This window comes from Trachypithecus francoisi, unplaced genomic scaffold (genome assembly GCF_009764315.1).
Source record: "Trachypithecus francoisi isolate TF-2019V2 unplaced genomic scaffold, Tfra_2.0 Lachesis_group21, whole genome shotgun sequence".
NCBI lineage: Eukaryota > Metazoa > Chordata > Mammalia > Primates > Cercopithecidae > Trachypithecus > Trachypithecus francoisi.
Genome location: NW_022681467.1, coordinates 7,678,312 through 7,694,439, shown reverse-complemented (window position 1 = coordinate 7,694,439; position 16,128 = coordinate 7,678,312). Strand labels below are relative to the sequence as shown.

The following is a 16,128-nucleotide window of genomic DNA, read 5'->3' as shown; positions in this document are numbered from 1 at the left end:
CAATAGCAGGAGTGTCAAAGAGTTTGCAGCCATCTCTAGTCTTCCACAGCTCGTAACCCTGCTGCTCTCAAAGGGTGGAACTTTCCTCATTTCATGGCTGTTTCTCAAATCATTGCTTTAGGAGAAAAACTCTAGTCATAGGCCTATCGTATTTTCCATTCTACTGAGAATGAGCTAAAGGTTGAGGGTGCATTATTGGGTCCCCAGACTGAATAGGCACAGGAAACTGGTCACTTGTGTCCTCTGCAGCCCCTCAGGGATCTCCAGCCTTCACATGAATGCTGAAGGCCTCATTTGACAGGAGGCATTGAACACTTTCCAAGTTGAGTGTTCAACATGCATTGCTTTTATAGTTAGAAAAAAAAAAAAGTTTTACCAAAATGGAATAGTGGAGAAGAGCAACCTCCGCTCCAGCTTCTAGTTCCAGCTCTGAGGCGTTTGTAATGGGCTCAGGAAAACATTCACTGGTCAGCTTTGTTCAGCAAATCAGAAGCTGCTGCAGTATTCAAGAGGATGACCTGTATATTCTCTGCTGGGTCTGATTTGTTGTGGGCGTCTAAGAGCTAGAGAAATGTGGACAGACAGGTTAGGAGAGCAGCAGTGTATGACCGCTTCTGCTCTGTGTGCTCCGTGGGGCGTCCGTGATGCCCGTGCCTCTCCCACTTCATGATGCAAAAAGGTGCCAGGAGCTGGAAGACCCCGTCTAGTTTTTGTTTTGTGCTTAGTACTTGATTTCTGTGGATTTGTTTAATTTCTACTGTTTACTATTTAAAGCATTTTAACAGCATGAGTGAACTTTCAGTGGAAGCCTGTTTTATATACTTTGGCAAAGACTATGATGCCAAAGGCATTATTTTTCTTGTAAATTTAGGAAATTACAACGTGGGATCGTGTCTTCATTGTTAATGAATGGTAGGGTTGGCAAACTGTGGTACAGGCTGATGCTCTTGTGTAAAAGTTTGACACAGCTGTCCAGCTGATTTTGGCCAAGTAGGTTTATATTTTCTCTCATTCTTTTCTTTCATTCTATTCACTAATTTGCTTACTGACTTCCTTATTTATTCCTGCATGTCTCTTTTTTGGTCTTACACGTACATCATCTCCATAGCTACAGTTTAGCATCCCTTTTCCCAAATGGCAAACTGTATCCACTTTCATTGTTAAACTCTATCTTTTCGTGATTTCCTTGTTTGCTTAGTTGATTATCTATTGTGAATAGCAACCTGATCTTGCCAGTTCTCCCTTCCCCTACCTAAAATAACCATGGTCACCCTAAAAGCAATGTCAGACACCACAGTGGCTCACGCCTGTAATCCCAGTACTTTGGGAGGTCGAAGCAGGAGAGTCACTTCAGCCCAGGAGTTCTAGACCAGCCTGGGCAACATAGCAAGACCACATCTCTACAAAAAAAAAAAAAAAAGAAAAAGAAAAAAAGAAAAGAAAAGAAAAAATTAGCTGAGTGTGGTGGTGCACGCCTGTAGTCCCAGCTACTTGAGAGGCTGAGGCAGGAGGATTGCTTGAGCCCAGGAGTTCAAGGCAGCAGCAAGCTATGGTCACACCACTGCACTCTAGCCTGGGTGATAGAGTAAGACCCTGTCTCTAAAAAATTTTTTTAAAAAAAGCAGTGTCAGTGGTATGGAGGGGTTTTGCACTCCTACAATAATGGCAGCGTGCCTTATGCACAGTGGGTGCTTTGTTATTTTGTGCAATGAATGCCTCTGGGTCTCAGGAGATGAGGACTGGCCCATTTTGGTGACTTTGCCATCCTTTCTATTCTTCCCATTCTCTCTGGGCTCTTTCCCCCTCCTGTTCTTATTCTACTTCCTCACTTTTATCTCATTTCCTGAATTTCCTCCACACTTCTGACCATGAATTGCAGGATCAGCTCTTTCTCCTTGCCCAAGAGTCTATTATGGCAATTCATTTGGAAGAGATAAAGACAAATTTTAAAAGAAGATTCAGGCATAGGTAGAAAGAAACTTCTGTTCACTGTTGTTACAATCCAAGTAAGTAAGGTGACTTGGGATGCAAGGAAAAGTCTGAATCATTCAACAGGAGGAATGGGAAGAGTTCAAAACCTTATTGATTCAGGGACTACGAATTTAGGAAAAAAAAAATTATAGAATATATTATATTCTATATATATATAATTTTTTGTAATGTGTATATATAATATAATGTATATACATATACACACACATATATGTATTTGTGACCATATATATGAGGGTTTACTTCTGGACTCTCAGTTCTATTTCATTGTTCTGTGTTTCTGTCCTTACACAGTACCGTACTGTTTTGATTACTGTAACTTTGTAGTAAGTTTTGAAATTGGGAGGTGTGAGTCCTCTAACTTTATTCTTCTAATTAATGCTTGAATAGGTAGTATGATGAGGTAGTTCACATATCAAAATGATATGAAAAGGTCTAAATTAGAAAGGTTTGCTCTCATTCGTGTCTCTGTCCAGCCTGTTTTGCTTGCTCTTTAGAGATAATCACTTTTATTAATTTTTTCTATCCATCTATCCATTTGCAAATGTGAGCAAATATGAATTTTTAAAAATATTTCCCTTTCTATACAAAAGGTATGATGTGAGGTACTGTTTTATGTCTTGGCTTTAAAAAAAATTTCACAGTGTGTCCTAGAGATTATTTTCATACCAGTTCATAGAGACTTCTTTTTTTTTCTCTTCTATTCTGAACAAATTAAATCTCTCTTTTTAAACTGCTGTGTACTGTTCTATGGCAGGACTATAGCCTGGCTTATTTAATAGATCTTGTATTGTTGGACTCCTGGGTTATTTCTAATTTTTGTCTCTTAAAAACAGTGACATGATGAATACATTTGTACGTGTACCACTTCATATGCAGTCGGGAGATACCTGTTGGAGAAATTCTCAGAAATGGGATAGATGGTGCCAGATGGCTGTTTGTAGGCACCGCACCTTTCTGTAGTGTGAGACTACCATATTTCTCCTAGCTCTGTTGGCAGAGTGTATTTTGAACTTCTAGAATTTCACCCATCTGATAGATATCCCATGATATCCCATTGTAGTTTTAATGTACAGTGTGTGGTTGGACATTTTTTCAGACGTTTGACTGACTTGTATTTCCTTTTCTCTTAGCTGTTTATGTGCTTTGTCCTTTTTTTGTTGTTTTTTTGAGACAGGATCTGGCTCTTTGTCGTCCAGGCTGGAGTGTAGTGGCATCATGATCATGGGTCACTGCAGCCTTGACCTCCCAGGCTAAAGCAGTCCTCCCACCTCAGCCTCCTGAGTAGCTGGGACCACAGGCATGTACCACCATGCCCAGCTAATATATATAAAAATTATATATATAAATACATATGTAATATTAATACATATTAATACGCATATAATACAAAAATTATATATACATACATGTGTGTGTATATGTTTACATATATATGTATACATATAGAGACAGATATAATTATACACACACACACACACACACATATAAAAAATTTTTTTTTTTTGAGATGGAATTTTGCTCTTGTTGCCCAGGCTGGAGTGTAATGGCGTCATCTGGGCTCACTGCAACCTCCACTTCCCTGGTTCAAGCGATACTCCTGCCTCCTGAGTAGTTGGGATTACAGGCACTCACCACCACGCCCAACTAATTTTTGTATTTTTAGTAGAGATGGGGTTTCTACTAAAAAATGTTGGCCAGGCTCGTCTCGAACTCCTGATCTCAGATATTCCGCCTGCTTCGGCCTTCCAAAGTGCTGGGATCACAGGCTTGAGTCACCGTGCCTGGCTATTTTTATACTTTGTAGTGACAGGGTCTCACTATGTTACCCAGGCTGGTCTCAAGTTCCTAGGCTCAAGCTATCTTCCCACCTTAGCCTCCCAAAGTGCTGGGATTACAGGCATGAGCTACCTCCCCTGGCCTGTTCGTTTTTTCTGTGAAGTTATTTGTCAGGTTCTTTATTTCTGTGAGTGCTTTATACATGCTATGAGTTGCGAATATCTTTCTCTATTTTGTCATTTGTTCTTTGACCTTGCTTAAGGGACTGCTGGGTAGACAATTTTGATCCTTAAGCAGTAGATTGTCAATTTTTTGAAATGGCTGCTGGCTTTTGAATCAAGTTTCCTATGATTCATATGACATTTTCTACTCCAAAATTACAAAGAAATTTGGCTATTTTTCCCTCTCCTGCCTTTTTTTTTTTTTTTTTTTTTGGAGATGAGTCTCACTCTGTCGCCCAGACTGGAGTGCAGTGGTGCGATCTTGGCTCACTGCAACCTCTGCCTCCTGGGTTCAAGCGATTCTCCTGCCTCAGCCTCCTGAGTAGCTGGAACTATAGGCACACACCGCCACACCTGGCTAATTCTTTGTATTTTAGTAAAGATGGGATTTCACCGTGTTGCCCAGGCTGGTCTCGAACTCCTGAGCTCAGGCTATCTGCCTGCCTCAGCCTCCCAAAGTGCTGGGATTACAGGCGTGAGCCACCACACTTGGCCTCCTCTTCTGCTTTTTTGCTTTCAGTTTTTACTTTGAAATCTTTTATCTGTTTATAGTTTATCCCATATAAATGTAAAGCATGGATTGGACACTTACCTTTTTCTTCAGGTATTTACTAAATGGCTTCCCAAAACTATTTATTTAAAAAGCCACCTTTAGCTTTACTAATTTGAGTGTCTGGCTTTATCTTCCAGTAAATTCTTGTATGTATTTTTGAACTTTTAAACTTTATTATTTTTAGTTTATAATTTTAATTTAAAAAAACTTCCATTCATTGAAAAAATTTGGTTTCTATCTTTTTTGTCCATCTGTCGTACCTGTTTATATGCTGAACACACTCTTTTAGTTATTGAGGATTTTTACTATGCTTTCCTATCAGGTAAGGTTAATTTCTCCCACATTGTTCTTTAGAGTTTTTCCTAGCTCTTCTTAAATGTTTATTTTTTCATATGAATTTTTAAATCAGCTTATATACTTCCAGAAAGTAATCATATTATTTTTACTTGGAATGTGTTAAATTTATGAATTCTCTGGGTCCCTGCATTAGACACATTCAGATTGGCTGCCTGTTTACATATGCCTACTTGGGTATCTAAGAGACCCCCAAACTCAATGTGTCTAACCCTGACCTCTTAATTTCACTTCCTAACCCCAAACCATGCCACTGTCAGCTTACCTATCTCAGTTGGTGGCAACGCCAGCCTTCTAGTGGCTTGGGCGAACAACCGAACCAACTAAAATGCTGGATGGAATATATTTCTTTAATTCTTTTGTATTTCATTTTATTCATTTTTATTTTTAAAAACTTTTCTACAACTTTCATAGGCTTTTTTTTGAGATAGGGTCCCATTCTGTCACCCAGGCTAGAGTACAGTGTCATGATCATAGCTCACTGCAGCCTTGAGCTCCTGGGCTCAAGCAGTCCTCCTGCCTTAGCCTCCAAGTACCTGGGACTATGGGCATGTGCCACCATACTTAATTTAAAGAAAAAATTTTTTAAGAGGTAGAGTATTGCCATGTTGCCCAGGCTGGTCTTTAACTCCTGGTTCAAGTGATCCTCCTGCCTCTCAGCCTCCCAAATACCTGGAACTATAGGTGCATGCCACCACGCCTGGCTGTTAACTTCTTATTTTGAAATAATTTAGGCTTACAAAAAAGTTTGACAAATAATAAGCTTCATCTAACTTCTGTTGATAACATCTTACATGGTACAGTTATCAAAATGAGGAAATTAACGCTGGTCACATACTATTGGCTAAACTACAGACCTTATTTGAATTTTGCCAGTTGTCCCACTGATGTCCTTTTTTCTGGTCCAGGATTCAATCCAGAATTCCAAACTGTGTTTACTTGTTGCAGCTTCTTAGTCTCTCCCAAAATGTGGTGATTGCCTTGTCTTTCCTTGTTTTTCGTGACGTCACCACTTTTGAAGAGTCACTTATTTTGTCAGTTTGTAGAATGTCCTTCATTATGTGTCTGCCTGATGTCTTCTCATGATTAAAGTTAGGCATTTTTTGGCAGGAATACTACGAAAGTGATCTTGTACCCTTCTCAGTGCATCGTGCTAGGGGCACATGATGTTGACGTGTCTCATTATTTGCCAGATTTTTCTCTGTCAAGTTACTGTTTTCCACTTTGTAATTGGTCAGTGTTTCATGTGGAGATAATTTGAGACTATGCAAATATCCTGTTACTCAACCTGCTCCCACTCACTAATTTTAGCCTCCATCCATGGTCTTTGCCTATAACACTTATTACTGAAGTACTTGCTTAATCAATCCATCTTTTTTTTTGAAATAAGTTTATTCCATATATATTTTGCATTAGAAATTAAAAATAAATTAGGACTTTAAAAAAATCTTTTGTATTTTTAATAATGGTTATATTCTTAAATGATCTGCGTATGCTAAAATGGCTGGGTGAATCTCATTATCTTGGTTAGCCTTCAATTACTAGCTCCAGGACATCTTGGCTAATATATTTACTTTTTAAAAGAAATTTTTTGGGCAAGGTGCGGTGGCTCATGTCTGTAATCCCAGCATTTGGGAGGCCGAGGCAGGCAGATCACAAGGTCAGGAGATCAAGACCATCCTGGCTAACACGGTGAGACCCTGTCTCTACTAAAAATACAAAAAATTAGCTGGGCGAGGTGGCGGGCGCCTGTAGTCCCAGCTACTCGGAAGCTGAGGCAGGAGAATGGCGTGAACCCGGGAGGCGGAGGTTTCAGTGAGCGGAGATCGTGCCATTGCACTCCAGCCTGGGCAACAGAGCGACTCCATCTCAAAAAAAAAAAAAAAAAAAAAAAAATTATTTTCTGGGATACATGAAAATTAAGTTCTCGGATACATGTGCAGAACGTGTAGATTTGTTACATAGGTATATGTGTGCCATGGTGTTTGCTGCACCTATCAACCTGTCATCTAGGTTTTAAGCCCTTCATGCATTAGGTATTTGTCCTAATGCTCTCCCTCCCCTTGTCCCCCACCCCCTGAAAGGTCCCGGTGTATGATGTTCCCCTCCTTGTGTCCATGTGTTCTCATTGTTCAGCTCCCACTTATGACATCTTTTTAAATATATTGATTTACTGCTTAGGAGGTGAGGAAGATTGTTCAGGGTGCCTAAGTTACCTGACTGCAGGAAAAAGGGGTCCCTATATAGTCTTCTTAAAAAGCGCGTTTCTTTTGCTAGCCAAATAAGAGTTTCATTTTGAAGCAGGAAGGGAATTTGATTTTTTCCAATCTTTTTCGCTAAGTGTTAACCTGGTAAATGCATTTCCTAATCGTGAGCCATGCTGATTAAATCTTCCCTGGCCACTGCATAGTGTTCTTCTAATATATGCCTGCAAGAAATTTCCCAAGTGTTGTTAGTGTAGAATTTTTGCATCTGTATTCAAAGGAGAAATTTGTCTATGCTTTAAAAAATATTCCTGTCTAATTTTAGTGTGAGGGTGATACTGGCCTTGCAGAACAGCGTAGAAAGCTTTACATCTTTTCCCGTGGTCTGGACCAATTTAAATCACATAGGCATTACTGTTTAATAGAACTTGTTAGTGATCTCTTTGGGCTGGCTTCCTTGGCTATTGCTCTGGTCAGTTTCCCAACATCCCTCAAGTTCCTCTGGGCAGTGAACTTTACTTGTCGTCTCCTTCACAGCTGGATTTTCCAATTTATTGGAAGACAATTTTATAGATTTTTAAAATGATTTTGAAAGATCTCTATATCTAGAGTCACATTCATTTTCTCATGTGGTTTGGTTGTATTTCCCCCCTTTTTTCTTTAATCAGCGTTTTTAGTTTTTTTGGTATTTCATTGTTTTGCTTTAATCTTCTTTACTCTTTTCACTTCATCTTCTTCGCTTTAATGAGTGTGTGATTTATTTGGTTTGTTTTCCTAATTTCTTATTTCATTTGGTTTTAGTCTTATTTTCTAATAAATGCACTTATGGGGTGAAACTTCAGAGTTTGGTGTGGCTCCTCCTCCCCACATCTGGTTTATCAGCAAATCCTGTTTGCCTCACCTGGGACATACATGCACACGGAAGCTGAGAGCAGAACGCCACTTCTATACCCACCCTGGCACAGGCTGTCTGCATCTCTCATCTGAATTTTTGTGACAGCCTCTTAATGGGCCTCCTGCCTCCATCCAGCTGGGTCTCCTTTCAGGCCATACCCAACACAGCAGCCTGAGTGAGCCACTTCTCCCATGTATTCTATGGTACTATAATAATAACATACTTTTATCTTAGGAAAACTTACAGGGATCACTTTGTCTTACTTCTCAACAATAATTACAAGAAGAACTATACGTGTGTGTGTGTGTGTAGAGACAGAAAAAGAGCATGCACAATAGAGAGAGGGCACGCTACTCCAGGGACTGTGTCATGGGGGTGACAGGAACTGATTTAAGGTGGTTCTGAGCAGAGGCTCACTCTGGCCGTGGGGCTGCCCTGTCAGGGAAGGAAGCCTCACTAACTCAGACCAGTCTACCTTGGAGCCTTTGTTAGGCTGCTCCTGCTGTGTCTTTTGTCCCTGGAGGCTCTGAACTGGGTCAGAACCTTGCCATGAAGCCCTTCCAAGGCCACTCTGCTCCCAAGGTGAAGACTTATTCCCTAGGCTGTTTCCCAAGCTGTGTGCAGCCACAATGCCCAGCCCAGCACACCGGAGCTCCTGCAGTGAGTTTAAGTGACAATATACTGCAATAGTAAAATACATGAGAAACTCATAATAAAATGCCAGCAACATGGAAATGCACTGGATTTGAATGCAGACCCTATCCCATTATCACAGTCCCAGGGAGAAATTACAGGCCAAGATTAATTCTATAACATAATCAAATCCAAAAGCTTTGAAGACTAAAGGAAGTAAGATATGAAATCACATCCCATGACCTCATGAGCTCAGAAGCCACCTTCCCTGCTGTTCTTTGTGGAAGGGTGTCCATGCTCGATTGAGTCTGGGTTCATGCAGCAGCCTTGTCCAGGCCATGTCTGAGATGTGTCATACAGGTGTCCTTGTAGGTCCTTTGGGGGCCTCAAACACTGCATCATCCTCACACAGGCTTCCTTGAGCCTCAGTTAGACAACCATACAGCCTTCAACCCTACAGAGTTATCCCAGGCAGAGTGATGTCAAGGACCCCAGCAGGGCCCAGAGATACCCGAGCAAAGTTTGATAATCAGGGAGCTCCTTGCCTTGGATCTCCTGTTATGCAAGAAGGCTACCTTAATTGCCTTGAATTTATGACCTCAGCATGTAGGCATAGTTGGGAATTTAACTTCCCAGCTAAAGGTGAATTTTGGTCCTAGGCATTTAGCATCCTAATGTTTGTTTCTTCTCATGGCTTTGACGCTCTTTAGTTTGGAGTTGAGGGTGGCCCTGTTAGTGAAAGGTGCCCTCACTTTTCCATAATTAGGTATTTTGGGTCCCCCAATGCTTCTTGCTACAAAGTTCCAGGCTTGAGACACTTGTTTCCAAGAAATGAATCTGTTGTAGACACCACACTCAGATGTAGACACCACCTCTGTGCAGTTGCAGAGCCAAGCAGAGAACCCTGATAAGGGGAGCCCAAAGCCTGGGAAGAAGCCACAAGAGCCCCAGGTCTGCCTTTCTAGTTCCCTCCATGGCCCTGAGTGTGAAATGGAGTCAGACCTAGGCCTGGCCCTCAAACTGTGAGAAAATCAGCTTCCAGGGCCTGAAGGGCCTGTAATGTACCCATTTGCTGACGAAACAGATATTTTCACCTCCAAGTCACTTAGGACATGTCATTCCCAGTGCTACTGGTCTCTGCCTAAGGCCTCAGAACCTTTGCCTCAGCTTTCCAGGCACCTTTGGGCCAGGCCTCTGCTGCTGTATTGTTCCAGCGGTGGTTCACTGGCACTGGCCCAGCCTCTGGGGCACTGGGGATGCCAAGGAACACTCCTGTCTCTGTAGAAGCAGCTCTGCACTTGAGGACAGAGCCACCATGGATGCTAGCGGCTTCCAGAGTCATACTCTCAAAGATTCTAGGCACAATCCTGCACATCCAGATCAAACTCTTCTAGCAGGTGGTGGCTCCAGCCTGGCCCCAGGCTTGTTTTGAACCCCACGATGCCACTCATTTGCTGAATTTCTTGATGTTCCAGCCTGCAACCCACTGTTGGGGTTTCCATCAGTAATAGCCTCCTGCCTACTCAGGTTCTGAACAGATTGAAAGTAGAATGAAGAGGAAACCTGCAGGGTGAGAATGCTTCCTTGGTGGCAGAGAACTGCCTTTAGGGGATGTGCTTAGATGGGCTGGCCTGAGGCTCAGTGTCTAGTGCCTATGTCCCATACTGGTCCCCAGAGGTTGGCTGAGGTTCAGCCCAGTCGTGGCCACACAGGGCCAGCTCTGGAGAGCAGAGAATGTGGGCTTGCTCCCAGCCAGGCCAAGAAGCAATGGTACATGGCTTTTGTTCTCCCCATTTTTCTTTCAGAGTATACTTTTTTGACAGTATTTTTCTGTCCCATCCCTGCAATTTACCCATATACTACCATGGACAGTGGTAGGCATGACAATAGTAATAATAGTGACTATGATTTCCTGCACACTTACTGTACTGGGCTGTGTACTAACCTGTGTGCACCTTTGTAACCATCCCAGGACAACTGTCCTATTGTACCAGAACAAACTGGGGTCCGGAGAGGTGGTGTGAGCCTTCTTGGCTGGCGGCAAAAGTCAGTGAAGCATTGTCCAAAGGGACGTGGACACCAGTTTTTGTAGCTACATGGGCAATCTGCAGGGAGGCACTCTGGTTTGCAGCTGTTAGGACCTTGGAAAGTTCTGCTGGAGATGAGTTCATGGGTGGTTAGGCTCCAGCTGAGAGCTTTCCTGCTTTAAACATGCAGCATAAGTGTGTTTAACACGTGCTTAACCTGCAGCTCTGGGTGGAAAGAACCCTGGGACTTAATATTCAAGAACAACTCGACTATATCACCATAGGAGCCCGGATGTCGTTTTATAGATATGCTTGTGTGTGTGTGTGTGTGTGTGTGTGCTTTTAAAAATGTGTTTACTTTCCCTGGCTAGCATAATTCTTCTTGGGGGCTTTACCCTTTGATCTGGACTGGAAAAAAAGTTACCATTTTAAGATCTCTTAAAACATGTCTTTGGATTTATCATCTCTGTACAGATGGAAATTCACATAATAGTTCTATTCTTAACTGAAGAAAAACAGGAAGAGAAAATAAATTTCCTATTTGGAATGATAAACAAGGTGAAGCACATGCTGTATATCCTGGCAACAGAAATTCAAGATGGGAAATAATTCCTGTCCTCTTGAGCCTGCCTTCAGCCTGCCTGAGGAGAGCAGTGACTGAAATTTTCTACTAATTGTAGCCATAATTTTAGCATGCAATTAAACACATGATTTCCTTCCCAGCTGATGTCTTTTTAGTTAGTCTGACATGGATGAGACAAAAGCTCAGTTGATTTGAACGGACACTTTAATCTGATAGGAGGTCATGGCAAGTCATCATTATTTAAGCACCTTTGACTACCCAGTAGGATCTAGATTAATCTTGCTCATAAACATGGCCAGCAGCTTGGGTGCTTCTAATACAATTTCCAATGCTACTGTCTGTGGGCCAAAGAAAGCTGTCTGTTGGCATGCCCATTTTGCTGAGTCCTTCTGAAGTTAAGGACCACTGCTAGGAAAGACTCAGAGGTGGAATTTGTGAGGTGGTGGTGGCAGGAACAAAGACTCATGGAGGTCACCCAAGTTGTGGAAGGACCTCAGGGTGTGAGGACTGCCTGTGCCCCAGCAGGCCCAAAAGCCATGCCTTCCATGGAGGGAGATGGAGGGCTTCACTGCATACAGTGCAAACATGGCCTTCCAGAATGCTCTGTGTTTGCCTTCCCATCATGTACAGTCCCGGTAACCCACATTCTTTCCCACCCTTGGTGTTACCAGACCTTTTATTTCTTGCCAAGTCTGTTGGGCACACAGCAGCATCTGTGCTACCTAATCCCGCATTTCCATCCCTCTTACAGGGCTGGCCAACTTTTCCTGTGTTGACTGGCCGATCCTCCTCCCAGTCAACCTCCTTCTTCCAGTATGACCCGGGTTTTGGATCACGCTGATCTAGGTGTGTCATATGGTTTGGCTGTGCCCCCACCCAAATCTCATCTTGAATTGTAACTCTCAAAATTCGCATGTTTTGTGGGAGGAACCTGGTGGGAGATAATTGAATCATGGGGGCACATCTTTCCTGTGCTGTTCTCATTTTGTGAATAAGTCTCACGAGATCTGACGGTTTTAAAAACGGGAGTTTCCCTGCAAAGTCTCTGTCTTTTTGCCTGCTGCCATCCATGTAAGATCTGATTTGCTTTTCCTTGCCTTCTGCCATGATTGTGAAGCCTCCCAGCTATGAGGAACTGTGAGTCCATTAAACCTCTTTCTTTTGTAAGTTGCCCACTATTGAGTATGTCTTTATTAGCAGTGTGAAAACGAACTAATACAGTGTGCTTTTGGATGGAGTAATCTGGGGTCTCCATTTTTGGTAACTGTTTGGATTGCTTTTTCAGATGGCAAGTTTGGGGCCTACATGCAGGTGCACATTCAGAATGATGGGCCTGTGACCATAGAGCTGGAATCGCCAGCTCCCGGCACTGCTACCTCTGACCCAAAGCAGGTAAGCCTAGAGTCTGGTGCCTGGCTCCATCCCTTGGGTGCCTGTAAGATCTCTTTAGTCCCTGGAACAGTCCTTGGTCTGAGGAAATGCATAATTGCTGTAACCTTGTATTTATTTTAATACCTGCCTTCCCAAGAATGCATGTTTACAATGCACTCCTGAGTACCGTGGCCGGTGGGTAGAGCACTTCTCCCTTGCCTCCTCCTACCTTTGAATTCCAGAGGACATATCCTGTGCAGAGCCAGGTTCTTCCCCTGGGCTTCTCGTCCCCTGGCCAGGTGCCATGGCGCCCACCCGCCCCTGGGTGGCAGCAGAGCAATGGCCCTGGATTGGCAGGTTCACCCATTCTGAATGGTTACCTGAAGTGGGTTTGATCCCAGGTGTGGGTGGATGTGTCCCCCAAGGTTTGCTATAAATCCCTATTTTTCTAAAGCAATGTCTGACCTGGATTTGCTGCCAATTTGTAAGCTTTCATGAAATAAAAGTTAATTAAAATAGAGAAAGGAAATGTGTAATAGTCCTTGGAACCTGTGTGGTCTCACAGATGCTTAGCATACTTGTAAAGGCTTAATTAACGCACTCACTGGGTAGAGACACATAGGGCCTGGCAGGCAGAGGAGGAAGGACTGTGCAGACATTTCTGTTCTTCCCTCCTGGTCTCCCTCCCTTGCTAGAATGCTGTGATGGCCAGTGATGCAGCGGTAAAGGGACAGCACAATGGAAACGTGAAGCTGGGCAACCTATTCAAAGCCAGATTTTTTTTTTGGGGGGGGATGGAGTTTTGCTCTTGTTGCGCAGGCTGGAGCACAATGGCACGATCTTGGCTCACCGCAACATCCATCTACTGGGTTCACGCCATTCTCCTGTCTCAGCCTCCTGAGTAGCTGGGATTACAGGTACCCACCACCACGCCCTGCTAATTTTGTATTTTTAGTAGAGACGGGGTTTATCCATGTTGGTCAGGCTGGTCTCAAACTCTTGACCTCAGGTGATCTGCCTGCCTCGGCCTCCCAAAGTGCTGGGATTACAGGCATGAGCCACTGCACCCGACCTTTTTGTTTTTTTTTTTTTTTTTGAGACAGGGTCACGCTCTGTCACCCAGGCTGGAGTGCAGTGGTGTGATCATGGCTCACTCCAGCCTCGACCTCTCAGGCTCAAGTGATCCTCCTACCTTAGCCTCCTGAGTAGCTGGGACTACAGGTATACGCTACCATGCTGGGCTAATTTTTGAATTTTTGTAGAGAGGGAGTTTTACCATTTTGCCCAGGGTGGTCTTGAACTCCTGGGCTCAGCTGATCCACCTAGGACCTCGGCCTCTCAAAGTGCTGAAATTACAGGCAAGAGTCACCATGCCTGGCCAAAGCCAGATTTTTAAAGTGGAGCATGATCTTTCTTTTTTGTTTCTGTATTAGTTCATTCTGGTACTGCTATAAGGAAATACCTGAGACTGGTTAATTTATAAAGAAAAGAGATTTAATTGGCTCACAGTTCTGCAGGCTGTGCAGGAAGGATGGCTGCTGAGGCCTCAGGAAACTTACAATCATGGTGGAAGGTGAAGGGGAAGCAGGCACATCTTCACATGGCCAGAGCTGAAGTAAGAGAAAGCAGGGGGAGGTGCTATACACTTTTTAACAACCAGATCTCGTGAGAACTCACTGTCATGAGAACAGCAAGGAGGAAGTTGACCCCCGTGATCCAGTCACCTCCTACCAGGCCCCTCCTCCAACGCTGGGGATTCTAATTCAACATGAGATTTGGGTGGGGACACAAATCCAAACCATAGCAGTTTCTGACTCTCTTTGTATTGAGGCGCATGTCTGATGTAGTAGGCTAGACTTCAGTGGTAGTTACTGACGGCCTTGGAATTACTAATGACATTAAAAAAAAATCACAAATGAAAAGTCCACATGAAAATGTAAGCTTTTTATTGTGAAATAATTTCACAATAAAATTGTGAAAAAAGTTGAAAAAAACAGAGTTTCCTTATACTTTTTTTACCCAGCTGCCTCTAATTTCAATATCTTACATAATCATAGTACAAGGACCAAGACTTTGAAATTAATGTTGATATAGTACTATTATATTAACTATATTATAAACCTTATTTGAAGTTCACTAGGTTTTATTTTATTTTATTTTTTAATTGTATTTATTTTATTTTATGTTATTTTATGTTATGTTATGTTATGTTATTTTATTTTATATTTTTTGAGACGGAGTCTGGCTCTGTGGCCCAGGCTGGAGTGCAGTGGCACGATCTCTGCTCACCGCAAGCTCCACCTCCCGGGTTCACGCCATTCTCCTTCCTCAGCCTCCCAAGTAGCTGGGATTACAGGCACCCGCCACCGTGCCCAGCTAATTTTTTGTATTTTTTTAGTAGAGACGGGGTTTCACCGTGTTAGCCAGGATGGTCTCGATCTCCTGACCTCGTGATCCACCTGCCTCTACCTCCCAAAGTGCTGGGATTACAGGTGTGAGCCACCGCGTCTGGCCTCACTAGGTTTTATTTTTTATTTTTTTATTTTTTTTTGAGACAGAGTCTTGCTCTGTCACCCAGGCTGGAGTGCAGTGGTGCCATCTCGGCTCACTGCAAACTCTGCCTCCTGGGTTCACGCCATTCTTCTGCCTCAGCCTCCTGAGTAGCTGAGACTACAGGCGCACACCACCACACCCGGCTAATTTTTTGTATTTTTAGTAGAGACGGGGTTTCACCGTGTTAGCCAGGATGGTCTCGATCTCCTGACCTCGTGATCCACCCACCTCAGCCTCCCCAAGTACTAGGATTACAGGTGTGAGCCACCATGCCCGGCCAAATTTCACTAGGTTTTTTAAATGTCTTTTTTCTGCTCTGGGATAATGCAGGATTCCACACTGCATTTGTCATTTCTGCTTAGTCTTCTCCAGTTTTGGACAGTTCCTCAGCCTTTCCTTGTCTTTTGTGACATTGTTACTTTTCAAGAGTACTAGTCTACTATTTTGTAGAATGTTTCTCACTTTGGGTTTTCTATGATTGTATTAAGGTAATGCATGTTGACAGGAATAGGAAATAGCACAAAAGTGATCTTGTGCCCTTCATAGTACATCCTACCAGGAGGTATGTGGTATTGATTTGTCTTGTTACCAGTGATACTAGCCTTATCACTTGGTTCAGGTGAAGTCTACCAGATGTCTCCATGTTAGATGAAGTTCTAACCTCTCTCCCCTTGTCTGTCCTCTGGCTCATTCACGGAAGACAGCTCTCTTTCAGCTTTGCAGGGAAAGAAGCCAGCAGATGACATTGACTCTGCTTCTCCATCCCCTTCCTGCCACTGTGGTAGCAGAGCTGCCCTTTCCTGGGCTGAGGCCAGCCTCTCCCCTGGGCCAGGACCACCTACATAATTTGAGAGGCTCAGTGTAAAATGAAAATGTGGGGCTCCTTGTTAAAAAATTGTTATGAATTTCAAGATGGTGACAACAAAGCATACAACCAAAGGTGGAGCCCCTCTGAAGATGGGG

At 43.1% G+C, this 16,128-nt stretch overlaps 1 protein-coding gene across 4 annotated transcripts in view; it reads left to right on the top strand.

Moving 5' to 3' along the window:
• The window catches only part of DTD1 (D-aminoacyl-tRNA deacylase 1), a 188,825-nt gene that overhangs the window by 23,831 nt on the left and 148,866 nt on the right, over positions 1-16,128 (top strand). For all 4 annotated transcript variants that reach the window (XM_033185494.1, XM_033185495.1, XM_033185497.1 and 1 more), the window contains exon 4: positions 12,527-12,633. In XM_033185494.1, the coding sequence (XP_033041385.1) occupies positions 12,527-12,633 (107 nt within the window). The remainder of the gene's footprint in view (positions 1-12,526; positions 12,634-16,128) is intronic.